The sequence below is a fragment of the Mauremys mutica genome, chromosome 8 (assembly GCF_020497125.1).
Source record: "Mauremys mutica isolate MM-2020 ecotype Southern chromosome 8, ASM2049712v1, whole genome shotgun sequence".
Lineage (NCBI taxonomy): Eukaryota > Metazoa > Chordata > Testudines > Geoemydidae > Mauremys > Mauremys mutica.
Genome location: NC_059079.1, coordinates 91,190,652 through 91,216,200, shown reverse-complemented (window position 1 = coordinate 91,216,200; position 25,549 = coordinate 91,190,652). Strand labels below are relative to the sequence as shown.

The window sequence follows — 25,549 nt, the reverse complement described above, 5'->3', positions numbered from 1 at the left end:
TCTAGTTCGCAGGAGGGAAAAATCATTTTTTATAAATAGGGGCAGGTGCTTCTGGGTAAGGTTGTTATGCCACACGTGTTCGTGGGTAGCTGGGGCTGGCTCCTCTAGCTGCTCTCCCTACATTAGCTCTTTCTTTCTGGCTCTGATCACGCACCCGCCTTTCCCCCGGGGCCAAGCACCCGCTGCCCAACACAAGGGCCCTGTCCAGTAATGCTAAATTCCACCGCAAAGCCTAAAGCGCCGGGGACATCCACATTAACGCCGGGTGGGATCATCCCGGGCAGTTCCATGACAAGAAATGCCAGGCGAGTCCCTGGAGAAGGGGCGATGCTATGTCAGGCCGGGGAGCTGGGTTTTCATACACCCCAAACAAACACCTCTTCTCTTATTATTGCCAATCGGAATAAAAACCCGAGAGATGCCTTCGGCCATTCTCCCCTCTTACAGATGGCTGCAGTCGGCGCCCTAGCACGAAGGCATAGATGGACATATTCAAAATGGCTCTGCTGCTGCACAAGAGCTCAGACATCACCCCTCTCCGCCTCCTAAAAATCCTGACCCTGCCTTAGGGAAAAAAATAGACTGGCCACCTCCCTTCACTAGTATCTCTGCCCAGGAAGGATATGTCAAAGGCCAGGCGAACTCACCATATCACCCGAAGACTCTTTTCCACTCCACTTTTCCACATGGAGCCACAAGTCCCTTTCCTTATCTCTTATCACCCTGGATTGAATTAAGAGATCATTAGGGAGATGTGCCTGGGAAGAGCTGCTTTCCAGTTGCCTTTTAGAGCCTGCTCTTCTCCCCACGCAATTCTGGGGATTCCACACACCAAATACTTTCCCCAAGAAGTTACTTACATGTTTTTGGGTTGTGTGTGTCTGCGCGTGTGTGTGTTTTTTTAACTGAAAGCATCGCAACGCCCCCTCCCCCAGCCGAATCCTTCGGAAGGATTTGCTGCTGTGGTTTATTTTAGTGCCAATAAGTGCATGAAATTAATGGGCTCCCACTGCTGGTCCTTGAATACAAGGAGCTGCAGTGATCCACAGTCATAGCCTTCCACTTATGGAAAGCCAGGCCACGAGATTGGGATTCAGCTATTTACTCTCCGAGGCAGATAATAGAGACTAATTTTCCAATTTGTATTTGCAAAGAGCCCACACTTTAGTTGTTCGCTGCTGAGCGGTTATTTGTGTTAGCGAACACAGTGTTTTCCTTAACTGCTGCTGTATTTAATGCTTTTGCATCACATATATCTTGCCTCTGATCTCCACAGTCACCACAAAGTTGCACTTTATTGCTTATTTATTTCATAACCCGCTCTTTAAATGTGCTAGATTACTAATATTGCCCCTGAGTCCGCTGCATTGCAGAACGCTGGGTGGCAAACGTTAAAAGAGATCAATTACAAGCAGTACTTTTTACAGGAAAAAACAGAGTCTTGATAGTTTTTGTCCTGAACAGAGTTACAATCAAATAGATGAAAAAGAACCACGTGTGGGCTCTTTCCCTACCTTGCTATACACCATACATTGGCGTTGTAGATAATATGCCTCATCAGAATCTCATCGATTGCTTCTTCAATTGCAGATGTAAATTTTCCCTTAAATGTGTCCCAATGAATGGTGCAGGCTCTTCTGTTATCAGTTGGATCACATCGTGCAGATTACTAAAAACCAAACTTCCATTTTTTAAATTGAAGTCAGCACATATTTGCTTGATGGTTTCCTCCAGGCCTGTTTATTTAATCTGACTGTATGATAGATGGCATCAGATAGGGGGTTTGTACACATGAGGCCTTTCGGGATTTTTTTGTTAAAAGATCAACAAAGTCTGCGGGGGAAAGCTGGATAAATACAATGCTGCCCCTTTAAATGCGTGGGGATGTTTTTGAGTTGTATTACTATATTAGGTGACATGGAACTTTGCATCTTTTATTCCATCACTGCTCAGTTAGCCAATGGAAAGCTAAAGTCACCCAAAAACTGCCTAGTCCCTCCTTCTTTTCCTTTATGGTCTGGTTCTACCTGCCTCCAGTCCACAAGTCAAGGCTAATTGCTGGAATGCTATGTGCTCGTTTGGAGAGCTCAGGAGGCACCACCGCTGCAGGTTGGTTGTTTCCAATTCACCTTTACATGAAGCTGGGCTCTGGTCGCTGCCTCACTTGCCCCCACAATGTTTCCTAGTCCCGTGACTACTACGCCCTTTTCTGTCAAGGATATTTTGAATCTGGAGCAGCATCAGACTGGCCTGGCTTCGATGGAGCTCTCCACTCTGTCCTCCTCCTCCTCCTGCATGCTGTCAACCTTCAAACAGGAGACGTACACGGCAGAGACGACAGCCCTCCCTGAACTCAGTGAGAAGCAGACTCAGAGTCACCCTTCCAAAAACTCCACCACCTTCCCCAGCTCCTTCTATGTTAAAAACTACATGGAAGTGGATTCGGCCAAGGACTCGAAAGTGGACAAGAAAGGTAAAAGGGCACCACTCCGAGGAGTGTTTTAAATAACACCGCGGGGGGCTCTTGTGAAAGTACAACCCCGGGCCTTCATTGGCAACTGGCTGGGGGTTGTTATCTAGCGGTGAGACCGTTTATTGGGGGTGCGGGAGGATTTTTAGCTGCTCTGGTAAGGGAAAGGGGGAAGATCGTCTTCCCTGTGCCTCCAAACAATGTCTATCTACTTTTCTTTCCCTACCACCGGCCATCAGACCCAAGCTGCTAAAAAGGAGAGGAAAGTGATAGGGGGGAAGAGATCACGTAGCGGCTTCCACTCCATGTAACTGAGGGAAAAGGCCAGACCCCAGGACACCCCTCAGCTCAGAGTGATGGAGGGGAAGGGGGTTGTCTCCTGATAGCAATGTTTGTTAGTAATTCTTTCTGATGTAAATTAAAACAGATTACTTACACAATAGCTCCAAGAATATAAATAGAGACGTACAGGTAGGTAATTATTAAATAGTACCCGAGAAAACAGTTTATCTTTTTTATCTTTCTGAGAAATAGGACCGGTTATTTTAGCGATTCCAGACCAACCCCCCGTGGAAAGGCTATTTTGACTGAATTCTGGGCAGTGTCTTGCTGCTTGTAAGATGGTCCCATTTACAGAGAATGCTACTGGAAGGAGAGACAAGGAGATAGTACACGAACAATATTATCCCTTTTTTCATCTCTGTGGAGCCTTCTAGACTATGATCTGCGGGCGCTCAGCAACTCCTGTTTGCTAGCTAGCCGGACCTTCGAGCAGGGGACTGGAGAGGCTTGAGGTTTTGGGGTGGGGTAGCAGGAAAAAGAGAGAATGTTGCCGAGAAGTTTCCTGTTACCTGTAACTTGTTTCCAAACTCGTTTACAGGAAGAATTTTGGTACAACAGCAAAAATGAAACGGTGTGTTATGAACTGCGAGCGAAGTGAACTATCTGGCAAACGGAAAACAACGATCAGCCAGTGGAATCAAAATGAATTGCAAACTGGCAACTTTTAATTCTGGAGAATAATTCCAAAATCTATTACTCACCCAACATTTTTTTCTGCTAAAAGAATCAAAGTCAGTCCCTGCTCTTTAATGTTCACAGTATCAGTAAGGGATATCCATGGATGCCCGGTTTACATTTAAGGCCCGTAACATTTTGAATATTACTTCAAAAAAAAAAAGCGACAGACATTATTCCTGTGCAATTAAGAAACAGCTGAGCCGATTTCAATGCGGTCACTGGATACTCGCTACAAATACGGTATAAAACGAATCAACTCTGTAATAAAGAGATTAAAGATCGAAATAGTTGTTCCGATTTTTAAGTAATTATGCATTAATCTAATTTCTCGTTTACTATGGCGCTTTCATAAATGTAGTAACATTTAATAATATAGTTTAAGAACTCGACAGTGGAAATAACATCCTGGAGAAACTCCAGCGGCAATGAACGGGCTTGAAAGTTATTTGGAGTCTGTAGCTCAAACAGAAGCAGAGTTTAATTTAGTGGAAAGTCTGTGATACTCGTTTACACGGGTTACAACGATTCACATACATTGATTATTGTGTGTTGGTTTCTTTGTTTTGCTTCAGAACTGTGCTCCCTTCACAAGACCCTGGAACAGGAGAAAGTGGGCTTGGAGGATCCAGAGCGCCCCAGACAAAGGAAGAGGAGAAAACCCCGCGTCCTCTTCTCTCAAGCTCAAGTCTATGAACTGGAGAGAAGGTTCAAGCAACAGAAGTATCTCTCGGCCCCCGAGAGAGACCATTTAGCAAACGTCCTAAAGCTCACCTCCACCCAGGTCAAAATTTGGTTCCAGAATAGAAGGTATAAATGCAAAAGGCAGAGACAGGATCAGACCCTAGAAATGGTCGGGATCCCTCCACCGCGGAGGATAGCCGTGCCTGTTCTGGTAAGAGATGGAAAGCCCTGCTTAGGGGAATCTTCCCCCTACAGTTCACCCTACAATGTCAGCATTAACCCCTATAGCTACAACGCCTACCCTGCTTACACGAATTACAACAGCTCAGCCTGCAATGCCAACTACAATTGCAACTACCCTTCCATGCAGACCATGCAGCCTGCTGCAGCTGGCAACAATTTCATGAACTTCAGCGTAGGGGACTTGAATTCAGTGCAAACACCGATTCCGCAGGGTAACGCAGGGATTTCCACGTTGCATGGGATCAGAGCCTGGTAGACTTACTTCACCCATCCCTATTCTAGACCTCAGCGCAACAGTAAAATGGGGATAACGTTTCACATGGACTGTAAACTGATCAATGGACCGAACAGCGAGACGTTGGACTTGAGGCTAAGGTAAAGGACAAGCTTCCCCCCCTGCCTGGGATCCCTCAGAGAAGCAAACAAGCAAGTGTCTCGATATATTTTCAAACTGCTGGGAGGACTGGGAGGGAATGGGCCTCTTGCAGGTTAATGTAGAGTCCTCGAGAAATTCACCAGCATGCTTGTCGGCATCTCCAGTTGGAAGTTTTGAAAGTTCTTTGTACAGATTATTCTACCCCATGTAAGTTAAAGCACACACGCACATACACACATACAAACACACACACACACACAATTAGATGTGGGGGTTTATATTAAAATTACCAGATGCCAGGCGCTTTGGAGAGCACATTACCTATCCCATGTAAAGCTACACACAGATCCCTCCTAGCTTCTCAGAAAAGCTGTAGGAAGCCCTGAGAGCTGAGAAGGTCTTGCACCGTTCGCCTACCCAACACTGGGCCGTTTTGCGCTACAGAAATGGCTCCTTCAAAAAGAGTTTGAACAATATTGCCGGGGCAAACTCTTCGATTTATTTTAAAAATCAAAGTTCATGTTTCATTTTGCACTTCCTGTATGGACACTAGATTTCGAAGAGTCCTTAAAGCTAAGTGTATCGCTTGTCCTAGATCTTCAAACGCGGCCTTGTGGGGACAACCATGCGGTCTGCTATTTTATTTAAGATGTAACTTTCCTTGCCCCAGAGATAGAGTGGGAGAGTATATCGTGTATATAGATCTCACCAGCACACAAAAGCTAAAGACAAAGCCCCGAAATGAAGGAATTCAGATGCTGTTACATGCCAGATCCCCGTAGGGTTATGCACTAAAACGTGATTTAGTATTTAAATGCACTGTCTGTTCCTTGTCCAGCCACCAGTTTGTGTCTCCCTTGGCTGTGCAAGCTGGAACTTGGTGACATTAAAGAGAGTGGCTTAATGTTGCACGGCTCCTTTGCTTTCATTCTAGCCATTATTACTCCCGTTGCTAGCTTAGTACTTCTGGGGTGTGCAGAGGGAAAAGGCATTTCTCTACACTGCGCCGGGGCAGGTCCACACCAGCGCAGGAGACTGAGGCCTATTTGCCCTCAGTTAATTCACTGGGGTCAGATTCGTCTCGAATGTAATTGAAGGAGTGAAACCAGACGGATTTAGCTCATAGCGCAGTATCCCGGGCGGCATCCCCCTGCAGCATTTGTACTTTCCCTGTCTTAAGTCTGCATCTGTGTTTACAGCGACGCAGGAGACAAAGCCAGGAGAGGTGTCCATGTTTATTATTTGGGGGCTGGGGTGAAAAACCGTATTTCATTTGCTTTGGGTCTCTCACATTTTACTCCCTGATTTCAGATCAGAATAATATATATTTTTAAACTCTGTAATTTGTAACTTGTTCTGCGTGAAAACCAAAGCAGTAACATTTTTGCTGCGGATAAATCCCGGACGTGTGGAAATGCCGCTAACTTCACTATTCAATTTTTAAATCTCCGTTTGAAACTAGAACTCGTTATATATAACATCCATTCTGGGATAAATCACACCCCAGACTTATTCATATCAACATTTTAAATCCCTTTTCATTCTGGGGCGATTGACTATCCAAAGTGCTAACAGCTTCCGCATTTATGTAGGTGGCTTTCTAGTTCTATTTCTGATTAATTGCATGGCGTTTGTTATGATTGTATCTATGTCCCTCAAAAGATCTCTGGGTGAAGCCCTTTGGAGTTCCGAAACATGGTTTGTGCACGAGGGAATTAGAGAGAGTTTTTAAGTCAAAACGTCTATTTTATAAAATATGATTAGAGCAGACAGCTCGGGATATGGTATTCAGTGAAGGCACGAATTCTAAATAATACGCAGCAAGTCTTAGTGAGATTTCAATAGTCTCTGGACTAGACACGGGCACAATCCCTAGTAATTTTTCCATTCTTTTCATCTAGTCACTTTCCATTCATTGCCAGTTCCTCCCCGCCCCCCTTAGTTGAAACTCAATTTCTTTTCAGGCCACGGACGTGAGCTTTACAGAAGGGGTGGGGATGACACAACAATTCACACTGGTTTAACATCAGGAGTAGGTCCCAACAGCAGCTATCGGTTGTGCATTAAAAGCGCTGTCTTGCTGAAACGAGCACTGAAGAACAGATCCCAAAAGTTCACTCGCCTTTGACTTCATGGGCGAGCAAGCAGAAGTCTTCCCAATAGGGAGGCTTCTTCGCCCAGCTGTGGAGATGAGCGCAGGCCACGCGGATCGGAAGAGCAGATGCTCATTCCAACCCAGCGTTTTTACAGTAGTCGCTATCAAATGTCAATTATTGGAGTGAGAAACAACAAACCTTGTAATTCAGCGCAGTCAAAACATCCTCTAAGTGTCTGAGATTGTGCCGGTTGTTGATAAGGCAATTAGGGGAACCTGCAGCCTCTCTCCCGGGCTCACCATATCTGCCCCATCAGTAAACAGGGATGGAGACAGGGTGGCTGTGGCCCTGGGACACAGGATGAAAGGTTGCCAATACATGGAGATCTTCTGCCGCCACTAATTCCCCTCGCTCCCTGGACCGGGACCGATCCCCCCCCACCCCCCCCACACACACACACCCCAGCAGGTAGGATTGCAGAGATAAGGAGGTCGGGGATGGTTTCTATTTGCAATCAGTGCTGCAGCTCGAGCAGCTGGTGGTCTACAGTGCATTCACCTGTCTAGGCCTCAGGGGTTTCCCCCCTTTGGAAACCGTCTGTCGGACTCCCTCTATCTTTCAAACTAATTCTGTTTACATATTTTGAAGGGATTGCCACAGACAGAGGCACAATGACTTCGGAATCCCGCACAGAAAAAGCGGAGAGCCCCCGTCTTTAAAATGTCCTGGAAAGAGGAGGCAGTGCGGAGAAGCTAAGAATGACTGGCCATTTGGGAGCTGATCAGCACAATACAATTCCTAGACTTCTGACTGGAAAAAGCAAATGATGCTCCTCTCCGGGCAGGGACAAGGATCCCATTGCTGCAGTTCCCTAATCCTGAACATTCACATCAGAGCGTTTGATCAGGGTTACAACTCCTGAGGTCTTTACCCAGGCAAAACTCCTGTGAACTTCAAACGAGTTTTCTCCAGTAAGGAGCAGCAGTCTAATGAAAGAGGATTACATTGCAGAGAGGTCACTGGGTGCTTCCTTTGTGTATCCCCAGTCAAACACATGCTCCCTGCTCTAATTCCAGGAGTGTGTGAATAGCGCACATGCAGCGAATTCAGGGCCCCTGCGCCTTCTGCAGCCAATGCAGAATTTGACCAGGATGGGAGTTCCATTTAACACAGGGAAATCCTCAAAAATTATATTAAGGGCAAATGGTGAGCTGCTTAACCCAGGGGAAAGGCAGTGGGAATTTGGCCAAGTGAAAACTGAGCGATGCCCACAGAATCTGACCCTTAATGGGTCTCTCAGAATCCAGCACACTATCTGAGGGCAAGAAAAATGGTCCCAAAAGAGTAAGGGAAAGAAGAGGCTTCCCAGAGCAACAGGTCATGATGGGATTCTCACTCCAGCAGTGAGATGTCAGTAATGGCAGTCAGAAAGGCAGTAATGTCCTTCACATACACTGGGGATATGGTGGGATTGCTCCTGTCTCATCCTTTCTTGGCTGCACTTGTAATCCCACGTGAATTTTTCAGTGGCAGATGTCTACTACTAGCCAGTTAAATCCCATCTCTGACTCTACAGTACAAAATCAACTCTCAACCCAGTGTTTGGGACTGATTTCTAGTGCTGCGCTGGGCTCATGGCTCAGAGGGATTAATGCAGGAGCCAGTGTGCCATGTATTGCTACAGGCTCTGCCTACAAGGCCTCTCACATTCTCCCCTCCTCTCCATACTTCCCAGTTCCTGTGGGAATTGCATCACAAACAGATGCAGAGCAGGATAAGACAGGGACTTGGAAAAGCAACTGGAGCCTTGGAGCTGGTTCAGAAAGCAATTTAGGCAGAGGACACAACTGCAGCTGGCTGGAACAGTGTCCTGTACTCCAGCCTGAACCTGGCAGCAGATTAGGGATCCGCAGAGTGAGGCATAGTGTGGGACTTTGATTACAGGGATTCCTAGTTAAACTGCAGGGATTGATTACAGGTATCCCTTCTTAAATGTAATACCAGGAGAGAGTGCTCACTGCCCCCACTACCTGCCCAGGAGCTGAGCCACCTTGCTTCTATTTTGGGCCAAATTCATCTCAGCCATCAATCAGCCGGGGACCGGGGACCAATCTGACTGGATGGCTCCGCACTGTTACAAAGACTATAGTGGCGTTTCTCAAAGTTGTTTAGGGTATTTCAACACCCAATTCCCATTCCTTGTAATGACTAGTCAGCTTTGAAAATCTGAATGTATGTAGATAAATTGATTTCTCTGTCTGAGCCAGCAGCATTTTACATCCATAGGATATTGCAACAGACCCCTGTACCTACAATAACCTATTTTAGAGGAGAGTGTGGGGCAGTTGGGTTTCCACTGGGACCTTCCACACTCCAGAAACTATAGTAATGCTGTGGGCTCCTGGCAGGGCAGGGAGTGAAGCAAAGGGAGACTGATTGCAGTTTGGATTTGAGGTCCCCACTCCTCCTTAATTGTACACTTTAGGCCAGATTTTCAGGGGCCCTGAGCATCCACTTCTCAATTTGAAATCAGCTGGAGTAAATATTGCTCAGCATTACTTGACTTCATAGGACAAGTGAGCTATAAAGTTATGGGCTTTATATAAAAGAGCTGGAATTCACCCAGTTGTTAAAGTATCATGTTGAATACGGAATGACAGGAGATTGCATTTTTGCCTTTTGCAGTTCTCCCCAAATAATAGCCATGCAGTTTTCAGACTGTGTTATAAATCAGGATTTTATTTCTTGAGTCCCGTAACTCCCTGCACCTTGTGTGGAAAGTTACTCTGTTGGAAGAAGTGTAATCCTAGGGTTTTTGCCTTGCATTCCTGCAACACAATACAAGGAGCCATGGTTCTCGCAAAAATTAAGTAAAGTAGCTTAGTGTTCTTGAACACGCCAACTACAAAAAACCCTCTGCTTACTCCACCCAAAGTGCAGCAAACAGTACTGATAATAAGCAATGTCTAATGAATATCATCAATTATTATAATCAGGTTTGTTTAAAAGGAGTAAAATCTTTAAGAGAATCTTCCAAATATCTCTGAGTGAGAAAGGCAAAGTGCTTGCAGACTGGGACTTGAATCTCCATTGTTTTACACCTTGGTCAGTCATTTACACCAGTATAAACAGAAATGCTGCCATTTTGATATGGTAGCATTTTCTAATCAGTTTCTACTCATGGAAATTACTAACCAAGGTGTAGGATAAGGGAGAATCAGGCCCAAGGGATTAAAACCGTTTCCCCCAACACAAACAAGAATCAGAACATTCTCCCTCAGTTGCTCAGACATCAGTGTTTCTTTTCTCTCTCCTGCTCAGTTTAGAGACAGAGGGAGATGGAGGCCTCCTAGCAGAGACTGAACACTAGAAATGCAATCAGACAGCGGAACAAGAAAATGTATTTTATTTTACAAATCAGAGGCACCCACTGTAAAATAGATTAAATTGTTACCGCTGATTCTAAATACAGTGAAAGCTGCACTAAGAACTGTCTCCCCTACCATAAGGAACAGCTTTAAAATACCCCTGACATTTCCAGCATATTTTTGGTTGACTTAGGTGAGAACAGCCCCTGCAGCTGGCCAATTTTTGCTGGTCTTACTCTATTAGGTGTGTGCTTACTATTGGCTGTTCTCAGAGACAGCGTACTGTGGACCAATGGTCTAATCTGGTAAGGCAAATCTTAGGCTATTTTTCCTAATTTTGGCCACCTGTACATCTTGGTCATGCCAAAAGAGATTCTGGAACTGAAAACCATGTGTGAGTGAAATTATGTTGGTGGGTCCTGGACTTAAAAACAGTAAGGAGGGGGGTGAGACAGAAAATCAACTATTTCCAGGACACGGAGTAAAGAGAAAAGCTATGGAGATCCAGAAAAATAATTTTTAAAAAAAGAGAGAAACAAAGCAGTTCTACATTCTGAACAATTGACACACCAGCCACAGTGAGAAATATCTGTTCAGCCATCCCTGCTTAAAATAACATTTGTTTGGTGCCACCGAAGGAGCATTGGCAAAAGCACAGGACTAGGATTCAGGAGGTCTGGGCAGTTTTCCCAGCTTTGCTACAGACTTAGGTCCCAAGCCTGCAATTGGATCAGTGAGGGCAGACCCTTGGATCTTCACAGAATTCAGCGGAGCTCCACCTGGGTCCAGGGGTTCATCCACATGACTTCTGCAAAACTTACTCATTTGCTTAACTATATACATCTGAGAAGTCCCATCGAGCTGAATGGAACTGCCCATGAGTGTAAAGTTAAAGATGTGCCCAGGATCAGGACCTTGCTGTGTGGCCTATGTCATTACAGCACTTGAGCCTCATTTTCCCTTTTCTAAAATGGGGATAATATTTACCAAACTCATGGGGATGTTGTGAAGTTGAATTAATTTCTGTGAAACACTCAGATTTTTGGGTGGAAGGTGCTATAGACTGCTGAAGGCAGATGCTAGCAAACTCAAACTGGACAAGAAACTATGTCTGAAAAGTGCTTTGAATGATGAAAAGTGCAGTGAGTGCGAAGTATTAATTATGAAGAGAAATGGAATTTCAAAATACAGCTGAGTGATTTTTGACCTAGATCCAACTAATCAGTTTAACAACTAACAATACTTATAAAATTGAAAAAAATTGATGTTCAGAAACACTTTCTAGACCTTCTACCAATGTGGGAATAGTAGTTAGAAATGCATGCTGCTGCCCCTATACCATGGTTTATTTTAGTACAACAGATGTTTCCTAAACAGATTGCATCATCCTTTGTATATTTCAGCATAAGCTTTGAATAAGTCCCAGTACCAGTTCCTAGAAACTGGCCCCAAATCCCATCTGCCTGACCAGAATATTATATACTGTACCTCTTATTATCGGCAAGAGATAACTGCAGCTTTCAAAGTGCCCTTTGCAGTCTGAGGAGGCTGCAGTGTACAAACATGTGCACTACCCAGTCTGTGAGTCTGTCATCAGGAAGGTTTCAGAAACAGGCTATCAAAAACTTTCAGTCAAATGAGTTGCCAAAAAGCTGTAAAATACTAACAAAACATTAGAGCCAAATCCTACCAGCTAGCTTATGATGATAGCTCTATTGATTGATGTCAGTGACTCTACTTGTGTGAGTAAGAAAAGCAGGACTTGATTCTTCCTGACTTGGGTTCAGTGGATTAGTCAGTACACTGTGCAGCTGCTTGTCTTACATGCACACTTAGGCCCAGATCCTGCACACAGGTACACAAACACCTAATTTTGTGCACATGGGTAGTCCCACTGAAATCAATGGGACTGCTCATGTGCATAAAATTGCGCTTGTGAGTAACTGCAGGATCTGGGCCTTATTTTATATACTGGCTTTCTTACAAACAAGCTCCCAAAATAGTTTGCAGAGGTAAATAATAGTTCTGAAATTAGCTCCTGATCCTGAAAGCCCTTTGCACCCAGAACTCCCGTTGGAGTCAATCCACAGATAGAACGCTTACTGCAACAGACAATTATATGATAGAAGAGAGGAAGAAAAATGAAGTGATACAGAGCAATAAGAGACGCCAAGATTTCATTGGAGATTTGAAACAAGATGGAGAATTGATGAAGTAGGAGGGGCTGCAGAGAAGATTCTCTTACCAACAGTGGACAGAATGTGTTATGGATCAAAGAGGAAGTCAGTGAAAGACAAGCAGACAGACATGCTTACACCAGTCTGTGGCATCCTTCTGGGTGAGGCTTTATTTTCGGTTTTAGCTATTTATTTCTGGCTGTTGGGTAAACAGAGAATTTTTCTGCACTCCTCCTGGGATCTATTTGGGTCTGTCTAGCTATGTTTGAAACTCTTCTTCCAGTTACTCTGTATGAAGGTGCTCTGAGGGTTTCAAGTCTGAACACATATATAAAAATTGTTAGTGGTAGGGTAGTAAATAAAAGGTCCAACTCTGCAGCCATTCCTTGTGCAGAAGTCCTGTTGACTTCAGTAGTTAAGCTGTGTGCAGATGCGAGGGGTAGAGACACCCCCTCAACTCACTCCTATTTGGACAGGCCTTTTAAAGTCATGTAAAAACAAACTGTTTTGCCTAATTGTAACTCTGAAAACACGTGTGTACAATTTCTACAATTGAAAATGATATTTCTACAGCTCCTTTCATCAAACAATCACAGGGTACTCAACACATTGATTTATGATCTATGGGCTAAATTCTTCCTTGATGCATGTATGCAGGTTTCAGTTAAGTCAATGGGAGCCATGGGTGCTCAGAACCACAGAAAATCAGGTCCAAGATGTCTTGATTTGTCCATCCAAAAACTGAGGTTTCCAAATCTTCCACTTTTGAAGATTTGGACCTAAGTGCCTTGCCTCAGGTTACACAAAGAATCAGTCAGAAATAGAGCTAGTTTCCTGATGAAGTTCCCTGCTTTAATTGCTAAGCACAACTGCCTCCCTAGGTATATACACAAAGATTACTTCATCCAGCAATGAAATGTAGCCATTTCTTGGGTGAAACACATCAACTATTTAACAGCACACAATACAAAAACACCACACTGTAGGATACAAACTACAGAGACAATTTTAGGTTAGTTTTCAAATGACCTATTTTTCTTCCTCAATCCTAATCACAGTTTTTGGTCTTATTTGTCTCAATATTGTGCCTATAAAAACATTACTTTCTGCCCTTTGATCAGCTAATGAAAAGCCCTTTCATGTCCTGCTGTCTTCATTAGCTTACATTCTAACTGCTGGCCTTGTACAGGACAGGCAGTGTTACAAGGTCAAAACAGGGGATGATGGATGACTTTTGGCATTTCGTGTCCAGATTACATATACTGAAATCAGCGTACAAGGCAGCAATCTGTAGTGCATTGTAAGGTCAGCTGTGCATGCATAATTCCCGGAGGCCATGTCCACCAAACATAGAAGAGTTTAACTGCTGCTATTTCAGATCCAAATGGAAAACAATAATGCTCTGCATTTCTCCCCCTCCTCTCACTTTAGGATCTCAAAGCACCAGACAAACATTAGTGAACTAAGCACCACAGCGTCCGTGGAAGGTAGAGGAGTACTATTGTTATCACCCTTTTACACATGGGGAAAGTGAGGCACAGAGAAGCTAAAGGACTTACTCAGAGCTACTCTGCAGGTCTGTGAGAGAGCCAGGAATAGAACCCAGAAGTCCTAGCTCCTAAGCTTCTGCACTAACCACTGAGCCTGGGTATTTCAAGAGGGAATATTTTTCTGTTTCAGATCTCATTTTTATTTTACATACATTTACAGGACTCCCGCTTAAGTAACCCTTTTGAATACAAACCTCTGATGATGTGGAAAAAAGTGAGAATGGGGAGCATACATTGCCCCTTACACACAAGCGTGGGAAGACAAAGCCAATTTAAGTTTTCTTGGATGATAACATTTCTTTGCTGCAGTCAATAACATCCAGTAGGTTGGACTTGGTCACATTCAAGCTCTGTATCTATTTACACTAATGTTGGGCAAGTGTGGATGCCCTTCCACATCACAATACATAAAATAATTTGACAGAAAAGGCATCTTACCCAGCCTGCCTAGTTTCTGGAATCAAATCTAGGCTGTGGTGAGGACAGTCCTAAATGTGGACCAGTAGGCTTCTGTATTGGCACACTACAAGTCCCCTGTAAACAGATAAGTGACGAGAGAACAGAAAGGGGAAAGATGGTTTGGCCTGTGATATACAGGAGCTCAGACTAGATGATTATAATGGTCTCTTCCTGCCTTAAAATCTATGAATCTATGATACAAAGCGAGCAAGTGGTCCTGAGAAGTGAAGTTTAGACCCAGATCTGACTTTTTCAAAAGCAAGGGGAGTTTGGCCCCAGAACTTTAATTTCAGGGCCCACCACTAGTTTTGCACCAACATGCAATCTAGTCTTGGTTCAAATGATCACTCTGCAAAGAGTGAAACTGTTCTGGGAAAAACTGGATTGACTATAACTAGCTTGCACTGCATGGAAAACTAATTTTGATGTTTGCTGAATAACAGATCTCCTCTGAATAATCACAACAAAAAGGGAGGAGGTTATGCTGTTAAAATCTGACATTCATTTGCTTCTAATAATAAAACCTGTCCTTATTACAGAAGCAAGATTAATATGTTTAAGGAGTCTTCTCAGGAAAGCTAGCTAGTTGGCCCTCCAGGAATCATCTTGAAAGGCAGAAAGCCTAGATTAAATATGTAATATAAGGAAAGGCCTCCTAACCGTTCTCTCCTCCTCCTCCTATTCCAGATGGTCATTCTTTTCATTTTCTGAGCAGGTTAGTTCTCTACATACAGCTGTTCCAAACTGCAGCTGAAATCAAGATGTTGGAACTCATTAGCTCTACTCTGTTCTTTCATCCAGAAGTCAATGTGGCATGTTGAGAGAGCATAAACGACAGGAGTCAAGTTTAGGCTGAGGTACAGGTGTCTGGGCCTGGAGAGGCCATGCAAGCAATTAGTTCCCACTTACACCATCTTGTTGCTTTTTATGTTCAAAAGCATTACACCAGAAACTTTGCAGATTTCGGTGTGTGCCAGTTGAAGAACATCATCCTCTTAAGAATGCATTAGACAGATGTTTTCAAACCAAAGGTCTCCTTTGAGACCATTTCCTCTACTATTGTATCAACAAAGATACTAGAATACCATTCGGCCACTAGAGGAAAATGAAAATGCTTAACAGCCCAGGTTCAAAATCAGGTGGGAAGAATCACATAACCAGCATAACCTCCTTCATGAAATCTGCCTGTAACAGAGACTAGCCCACTTTCAGTTTGAAATTTCTTTTAAGAAGTGGCTGATGTCTTGTGGAAAACTTTGAAAATCAGTCTATTAATATATTTTCTATTGCATATATTTTCTGTGTTCTCTTTCTGCATTTTGGTATTGTCATGGTACTGGGTTGTTATAAAGAGGCAGTAAGGGCTCAGCATGGATTGAGTGGAGTCACTAGATTTCAAGTTCTAATCCTGGTTCTGACACTAATTTGCTGCAGAGTCTTGGGCAAGTCACCTAAACTTAACGATCATGACACAAGCAGAGTTAGATAACCTCAGGTGAGGAATTAATATATTCTTTATTCTCTGTTAAATACAAAAAGTGTGCTTGATGCTGCACAAAACACAGACATAGATATTATCCCTGCTTCAAGGTGTTTGCATTCTAAATACATAGGCAAAACGAAAAGCTCTGGGCAATCCAGACACAGGGTCTATGTTAGAGTGCACCATCTTTTTATTTTTGGTGGCAGGTTTGTAAATGTGGGTTAGTGTTTGCTTCAGAGAAGAAACTCGTTTGGAAAGAAGAGAAAGTGGATGTGTCATGGGGAGGGGTAAGGAGAGAGTGGCAGCAGAAGCAGCCGCAACTTTTTAAAGAAGCAAATATCTTGTTATTAGACAAATGGCCTTAGTAAATAAAGCATAGAAACAGAAACAGGACTTTTGCTGAATAGAATGTTTCATATGGTTTTTACTTTGAGCCATCAGTAGCTCTAACATTACCATATACTGTATTTTAATAACATACAATACACCCCAGAAGTAATACATGGTAGAGAGGTTTAGGATTGACTTTCATCATAAAATACGTGATATTCTGAAGGGGCAAAACTGTTTCATAGTTCTATAAGTCACTAGTGAGATAATAAGGTAAATCATTAATCAATTCCAAGTAGTCCTGAAAACACACCAGGGGACCAATTCTTTCCCCACAACAAGCAGTGATTCCCCTTCCAGGGTCAATCTACCTGCCACACCAACTAATAATAGAACTATAACCCAAAGTAACAAAGATGCATTTTTGTTTTATCTCTTTGACTTTTGACCTTGAAATGGTCATTTGACATGCCCTGCCACTAATACTATTTCCTTCCATCTCAAACCATATTCCTCAAAAGGAGAATCCTAATGATAGATCAGTTGAGACCAGGGGTCAAGTTTATGTTGATCTACAGGTGTCAGAAGTGTATTAATCTAATGATAAAAGTCCCTGAAAAGTCACCATAAATCCTCATACAATACAACTTACTTGCGGATGTTACAGATAAGGTAAAGAGACTACCACAGTAAATGCTGACAGGAAAAGGTAGAGCAACAGGTGATGCCACAATGTTATTTCCTGTAAACCAGGATAGCTAAACATACAGGAAGGTGAAAACTGCAAGTTATTAAAGCTCCTGTCAGTAGAAAATAAGAACATTTCTTTCAGAATAACATAGGGTGTAACTTCAGGAGGACTAACTGGCTCACACCATACATAAGACACTGTTTAATACAAATACCTTGCCCTTGTTGCCCAAGGTTTTTCGTACACCTTACTAACGTTAGTTGATTAAGCTTAACACTCCCCCTGTAGTGAACAGAACTATTTTACAGATGGGGAAATTGTTGCTCAAGGTCATAAAGACAGTAAATGGCAGAGTCAGGAATGGAATCTAGCTGTCCTGAGTCCCAATCCTCTGCCTACCCACTTTTAGACCATTTTTTTTAAAAGTAGCCAATGAGATTGAGTGCCCAATATGAGATACATTGAGCCTGCTTGATTGTCACAGATTATTAAGCACCAAAAGCGCAGGTTGAAGCAGTGGGTGGCTGGTACTTCCGGAAATCAGTAGCCCAAGGCCCATAATATAAGTGGCTTCTTCTGAACATTTTGTTTCATGTAACACTGGATTACATTATCATTTAAGCTCTACGTATGGCAGAGTTCAATGGGGCATTCTGCCTAGAAATTGGTGGCATGATATGGTTTATGGTGCATACAGAAAATTACAGATTTTATAGTCAATGGCACTGCTGTTGTGTGTAAACGTAAGCACATGCACAAGTGTCTCCAGGATCGGGGACCCAGTCTGTTTCTATAGTCAAAGTCAGGTGAAATGTAAAAAATTAACAAAATCCATAAATTATGACAAGTCAATTTTATTTTTAAAATTCTTTCAGGGTTAATAATCAAAGATGTTTTATGATGATGCAGTAAAGAGCCTCTTTTGCATGCAATTTTTAATCTGACAGTGTTCCTTTAAAAGAATACTAGTTAATACGATAAATCACAAGTGTAAATTTCCCTGTGCATCAAGCCAAATCAAAATCAGAAAGAAAAATCAAATGAGAAATAAAATTGATCCCTTTAGTATAAGTATCTGACAGGGGAATAAATCTGACACTATATAAGAATTAACACATGACCCAAAGTAAAACAGATGTGCAAAAGGAATATATATGTTTGACTATACTCTGTGTACAAATCAAACCAAATTACCTTACTATAAACAGAGGCTTTCTACATGGACAACTTTGAGGGGGAAAGACCTTCTATAGGAATTCTGTTCAATAAATTAATCAATGCAGCATATTTCAGTTATACTAATGAGATGTCACAATGAAAGCATGAAGCCTAATCATTTATATTTAACAGGTTTCAACTCCACCTTTAATTGAGTTTCTGCAGTCAACTGCAAGCACAATTAATTGTCGGCTAAAATGGCAGCATTTTGGCCCTAATCGCCCAGGTACTTGAGCATGTACTTAACTTTAAGCATGTGAGGTGTCTGAGAACACCTTGCTGAACAGGGGCCTTATACATTTAATATCTGAATGGTAACTTTTGCACCTACAGCTAATTAGGTCTGTAGTTAACTGTGACACAAAATTAGAGGATGTTTAAGAAAAATGTAGCCCTTTATTATGTGTGTATGTTTGCACTTCCCCTGTCTTATTTGCACCATGACAATCCAGGAATTTTGGGATCCAATTCTTCTTTGTTCTGATGTGCTGAGATTGGTTTAGACAAAGCATTAAAATCTTGTGGGATTGGGTGGAACTTTATTTTGCAGTGCCACCTAGTGGTTTCTAGGCTAAGAACATCAGCCGTCCAATAAGTACATGCAACATACAAACTCAATACAAATATGCCACTTGACAAGGTCTAACTCCGGTGAACAGTTACAGTTGCCTGGGAAATGTGGGAACTACTGTATTTAAGTCACTTCAACTCTCTGTGTTTCAATTTCCTGGTTCAATACATTGTGACCTACAGATGAAAAGTGCTAAATATAATTAGTAATTGTATACTCACCTATTCACATATAAATGAATAAACAGAATAGACAGACAATGGCTGACTGTAATTTGGCAATAGTAACATTTGTATAAGCCCACTAACCACTTAACATAAAACACATAATCTCCTGCTGATAGCAGGACACACTTGATGTATTTGTATAATTATCCAAGGATGTTTATCTCATGTGAATTAAGCCCTGACGTAATTTCCATGTGATGCTATCATTCCGCAGGGTTAAAAAAGAATTGATCTCAAATCTAATCATAAATTTTCCTTGTGTATATAAACTAAGGGACTAAACCATCCAGGAGGCAGATGGGGCAGAGTGCAGCTAGTCTGATCTATGAGTGGATCATGTGAACGTAAAGCAGCTTTATTTACTCAGAGAACTTTCTTCCCCTCTAAGTCATGGACAAGATGTCTCATAGGAAGAAATGGATTTATATATTTCAATGAACAATAAATAGTCTGGTTATTGGTAAAGCAACTCTAAAAAATATCCAAAGTGTTGAGATGAAGGTTTATAGGCCACTGTAGAAAGGATTGTTAGTATCTGTTGGCTTTAATCCACAAAAAATAGCTCTGCCTCTGGTCTCTGCAGCCCCAGTTGCTAAACATTACTCAAGAGTTAAACATTCTTTTGGCTGGGGTTTTTCTGCATTCACTCTGCTTGTTGTTTTAGCTATTAGCATTCTAAGTCCCTGCATCCTCTTTTTGCAGAATCTCTCAGTGAAGTTATAATTTATAAAGCCATCCTAATCTACTTCTGAATAGGAGGGAAAGATGAGGGTGAGGGTGAGATGGGTGTGGGAGGGGCAGGAGAGGGGCCTAAGATCAGGGCCTAAGTTAGCACAGGAATTGACCTAAAGAGCTTCAGGAATTGGCAAATCTGACAAGAGGTATTTTAAACAAATCAAAGGGGAAAGGGAGATGAGCTGATATTTGTGAGTATATAAGTCTCTCTTAATTTTTTTAAAAAGGTTTCTCATTAACAAGCAAGCAGATTGCTGGCAGAAACCACTTATATTCAATGAATGCCTGGAGAAGCCAGGATTTAGCTGCCCATATTTTCTCTCTAGGTGTTTTCAAATATTGTGGCTTTAGTTTTAAAAAGCATAACAACATTCTGACCCTTAGCAGCATTTGTAGTTATACATCCTAAGGAAACTAATCAAATTTTATGCTTCAAGGAACAGGGGTCAGGAAAGAATTCTCCCTTTATCCAATCCAAAATGTGCAGTATTGTACAAGAGACCAGCTTCACCTTTCTTAGAAGCATTGGTCAATGATCTGATTCAATATTGCAAATCCTGGGCTAACCATGGATGACATTGCACTAACATTAGCACCTAGATACCACAGAGACTGGTGTCTTTATAAATATCTAGCCTCACTGAAGTAAAAGCTAGTTGTGTTTTCTCCCCCAGGTAATGTTGTGATGCCTATTAAAGGGTAACGATCCCAGCAGAAAAACTGCTTTTATTTTACTATTGAGTTTGAAGGTAAAGAGAAATCCTTCTACAACTGTCTCTTCTTGGTGAGTACATGTATCAAGTCTACAAAAACAAATGTATTTGCAGTATGTGTCAATTTCATTTTCAAATAGCCATCCCCTCCCCCTCTTCTAGTTTAGGATAATGTGAACTGAAGGACTTGTGGATACAGAAAGACCAGACCCCTGGAAGGGTCAGGTTAAAAAGCGTCACTGTATGTGATACTTAACCATCATGCTGTTGAAAAGAAGAAAGTGAAAAGCTTTCATGTTGTTCTATATATATGTGGTTCTATCTATAGGGCCTGGTGTGTACTGATCCCTGAGGAGACGTTCTCTCTGCTTGCCCTTTGGGCACTTATCACAGGAACAGAGGGACACATGCAGCATTATCGCCAGCCAAGGCTCAGAACAGCCGAGTGGCATTTTCCTTTCATGCAGAAACTGACACCAAATGCAGAGCAAAATGATTCTTAGCACAACACCACAGTCTGTGACCCCAGCTGGCAGAATCTAAAAGCTGGAGATATGCAACTTGGTTCTGATGTTGCAGTAGAAGAGAAAGGTCAACAATGATAATATCTGATCAGTCTCACATTGTGTGTTTAAAAATAAAAGGATGCCTGAGTGGAAGAAAGAAACTGCAACGGCCTTAATTATGGAGAAAATCACATCCCTGAACCAAGTTTATTCTTCATGAAACCTCTGCTAAAATTATTATTGAACATCACTTTATATCTGTATAGACTAATAGACGTACTCTGGTCTTTGCCATCTGACACTGGTCACTTAAAAATACTGATAGATACGTACAAATAAGAACCCAATTATGACTAAGATATGACAGCAGTGTCTAGAGGTCCCAACTGGGATTAGAGCACCATTGTGCTAGGCACTGCACAAACACAGAGGCCTAGATTCTACAATTTTTACTCACATTGTGTAAATGGACTATTCACGGAGTGAGGTGCTACTCAGCATAAACAGCATTGGCAACACCAAGTATTAAAAAATTATGAGTTAGGATCTCACAAGATTAGCTTAAAAATGATGACATTGTAAAAAATAATACATTTTTGCTTCTTTTAATTTGACGTCTAGTTTTTTAACCTTTGTGGTTCATTTTCAAGGTTTTAGCTGCAACCATGAGGGCTAAAAACCTTCCATTTTATATGAAATCTGTGATTTATATGATCACATGACTCCGGGAGCTGTGGGATTATACCGAATATTGTAAAAGCTGGCAACACTAAAGAGTGGTAAAACCCAGCCCAAAGTACAAGACTTGTTCACCCTGATGAGTTTGCAGGCTAAGTGCCCAAATCTCCATTCTACTGCACTATGTGTAGCCATTTACACCTGTACAAAGTGGGCAAAAAAATCCTTCCAAACCAAAATGGTAACATTTACCCCCCACTTTACAATGGTGCAAACAACTATAGATTGTGCAGGGCAATAGAGACTCAGGCCTTAATAATAATTTCTCTTGTAATCTTCTGCTTTTATCAGGTGTTTATCTGAGTTCAGACAGACCAAAAACAAATGGCCCAATCCTTGCTAACACCTGCAATGTATAATTAATATTTTAGAGAACAGAAGTTTGTTAAAGATTCAACACTTCTCACCCCCTCAAGGTGTGAGAGCTCACGATATGCATCCTCTGAAACCCTCAAAAAGTCATCCAGCAAACCCAGGAAAGATCAGAGTTGACATCCCTGATATTTGTAATGTAAAAAACAAACAAAAACCCCAAAACAAATCCCACCATTCATAAAGTGGAAATAGCACAAGCCCAGCATTTAAAAAAATCCTTTGCAGGTCACTTTTCAGGTGCAATAGTAGTGGCTACAAAAGTCATAGATTAGCATTGTAACTTCACCTAAATATTCCTGAAAGAGCTTTGATTAGTATTATTTATCTTGCAACAGCAGAGAGAAGCCAACCAGGTCAGGGTCATGCTGTGGGAGGTGCTGTTCAAACATTTAGTAAAGACAGTCCCTGCCCCACTGAGCTTGCAGTTTTAAATCTCTCTCACTGACAGACAGTTTGGCAGAAGTCATTCAGGTGACATCAGGTGACATATCACAGAATGACATAAAAAGCACTTTGTATTACAGCTGTGCCTAGGGTTGAGCCTCTGGGTCTCTTCTCACTTAGGGTCTGATCCAAAGCCCAGGTTCTTTGGATCAGGCCCTTAGTATGACGTAAATCAAGAGCAATACTACTGAAGTCAATGGTGTCACAAGAGGTGTAAAACCAATGTAAGAGGTAATGCGAATTAAGCACAAAGACTCACTCAAAGAAAGCTCTCTTCCTCCCCGAGGAGAATTCTTTCATGGAAAAACTGAAAAATAAGTCCTGCTTCTTACATGGAGTGATACTTCAATACCCTCTTTATGATTCATTCCTCTCCCGTATAGCAATAAAATGTGCTTCTTGCACAGGAGAGGTGATCTACTGAATATTTCTGTTTTAACTGTGATAATTTCACCCTGTTCATGTTGCAAGGACATATAGGAATTGCCATTCCAGAGAAGACCAATAGTTCATATAGCCTGGTGTCCTATCTTTCTGCTCATGTTCACTGTCAGCTCCTGGATGTCTAGTAGGACTTGCTGTTAGGAGACCATCTCCATCAATTCCTGGCATTTTTTTTTCCATAGTGCCATGTGCTTCCCATTTCAGGAAGCCAAACCTGAGTTTCTGAAGCTCAGATGGACATTAAACTTGAAAGATGCAGTTCAGCTGTTCCAGGCCAGTTATGAATTTAGAAAAGAAATTCACTTCATCACAATAACTCCTCAGTTTGTTTATGAGAAGATGCACTTCTAGCTAGAGGTTTTGAAACCGCTGTAACAGCTGCTGCTGTGGAGCTCATGCAGATGACTATGATGGATGAAATGTCAGGAACAATGGAGATTTACAGCAGAGTAATTAGCGAACCAGAAAGGAAGTCTTCTATCTCTATTAGACCTTCAGTTTCTTAGATGCCTTTCATTCAAGTTATCATAGGCCTGAACCCTTGTGCTCAACCACTGGTAAGTGCAGAGCCATTTCTGCATAAGGGTAAAGGGAAACAACAGCCCCTGGCTCTATCTTATGCGACTGAGAAATGCCAGTGGTGCCATGAGATGTAGACAAAGGTTGGAACAAAGTAATAGGTCATTTGATTCCTGGCCACTGACAGTGCCTGGATAAGAGTACATTGGAACAGCCTGTAAGTGCATATTTGAAGAGGACCACCAGTTATTTACTGGAACATGTGTGTCCTCCTTGGTTGACATCAGACAGACAGCTTGGTGAGTCTCCTTTTAACATCACAGTGTTCTCTCAAAACCTGAAGTAGAGCCTACAGGAATATTACCCCTTGGAGTGAGGACATAATTCCCTTACCCCTGTTTAGGGGCAAGTAGACTAGATCTCATCTGCATTCTGACTCCCTATCAGCCTCATTCTCTGGAGCTTGTCGCACAGAGAGTGGGAGAGGAGAGAGGGCTTATCCCTGCAGATAATTGAACTAACTGTATAAAATAATCTTCTACTGTCCCCTGGAGTGGATGAACTAGGTAGGACATATAAGGTCTTTTCCACCTCTAGCATCCATGATTCTATGACATAGAGCTAGAAATGTAGATAACTGAAAAGCAAAGGTGACTTTTCTGTCTGCAGCTTCTCTTTTCTGTTTCTTCCCTGACTGGGAATCTTTCTTAAGAAGGTTGCAACATAGAAGGACCCCGCTCCAGGGGCCCCAAAAAACTCTCATGGGGGTCCCTGCAGGGTCCAGGGCCTGGGGCAAATTGCCCCATCTGCCCCCCGCTCTGGGCGGCCCTGTTCTGCTTCATGGCCACCTATCTCAGCCACCATTCTTCTAGGAAAGTTGTCACCTTCTGAACCTGGCCAACTTTTCTCCTGAATAGTTCAGAGAGGTGGTTGTTAATAATAGCAGGCTGATACTCTGCTATGTGAATTATTCCTCAATAGGCAGTAGGAAGTAGAGTTTGGACTCACAATTTTCTCATTTGTCCCCGAGGGTAGGTGACGATTTGCCACCTACCCCTTCCCACTATAGAAATGTTAGGAGATTTGCCACTCATTTGAGGCTGTGCTACCAGGAACAGCCCCACTGGCCACTGCCCCTAGAAACAGTGCTCAGGGGTGCAGCACACACTGCAGCAAGGACCTTGCTTAAATTCATGCTTGCTGAGGTTGGCATGTAGGTGTGGTGTGTGCAGAGGATATAAGCTCTTTGGGGCAGGGCCATCTTTCTGGTCTGTGTTTGCATGTCACCTAAACGGTGGAGTTTTGGTCCATGAGTGGGGATCCTAAGTGTTTCTGCAATTCAAATAATAATAATAATAACAACAACAACAACAACAACAACACTGCCTTGAGCAGCTGTCCTCTCACACAACCCCTTTCTTGAATGCTGCAAAATACCCACAGAGTGGATTCTGCAAGGGTGATTGAGGGGGAGGGGAGAGATCATGCCATGAAAGGATGGATTCATTTCTTTACCCCGCCACTTCCATGATCAGGACAAAGCATTTAAGCCAACAATTACATCTTACATTTATCTCAAGACTTTCACCCCAACGGAAAGCATGCTATGAGTCGTACACATCCAGAAATCAAGACACCCATCGTTAAAATGCAGACAGTGCTGGGGTAGAACATAGCAGTGGTTTAATCATATACAAGAACAGGGCCGGCTCCAGGCACCAGCATTCCAAGCAGGTGCTTGGGGCGGCAATCTGCAAGGGGCGGCAGTCCCTGTGTTTTTGCCTCCAAGCAGCGCGCCGAATTGCTGCCGCCGCGGACGGCAGGGGCAATCCGTGTGCCCTTAGGGCGGCACGTGCGTTTCCACGGCGACGGGAATTCGGCGGCAGCTTCTATGTTCAGCTGTTCGCAGCGGCGCAGCTTCTGTCTTCCGGCGCTGCTTGGGGTGGCAAAAACAGTAGAGCCAGCCCTGTGCAAGAGTTTAGGACAGAAAGTGAAAACACACTGTATCCAGTTGAAATTACAGAGGGAATTTAAGAAGACAAAGGGTGCAGTCAATGCCTAAATGTGCTTATGGGGGGATTCTTAGCTTGCAGGGGCAATCATCTTGAGCTTCTG

The 25,549-nt window shown here is 42.7% G+C and overlaps 1 protein-coding gene across 1 annotated transcript; it reads left to right on the top strand.

The window, feature by feature from the left end:
* Positions 1–2,004: 2,004 nt before the first annotated feature.
* Positions 2,005–5,601, top strand: LOC123376392 (homeobox protein Nkx-2.5-like). Its single transcript, XM_045028337.1, has 2 exons — positions 2,005–2,473; positions 4,063–5,601. Exons 1-2 carry the CDS (start codon positions 2,176–2,178, stop codon positions 4,668–4,670), a joined length of 906 nt encoding a protein of 301 aa, XP_044884272.1. The 5' UTR covers positions 2,005–2,175; the 3' UTR covers positions 4,671–5,601.
* The last annotated feature ends 19,948 nt before the right edge of the window (positions 5,602–25,549 follow it).

Coding starts and splice junctions, on each gene's coding strand:
- LOC123376392 (XM_045028337.1), top strand. CDS start 2,176: ATGTTTCCTAGTCCCGTGACTACTACGCCCTTTTCTGTCAAGGATATT. Junction 2,474..4,062: donor CTCGAAAGTGGACAAGAAAG/GTAAAAGGGCAC, acceptor GTTTTGCTTCAG/AACTGTGCTCCCTTCACAAG.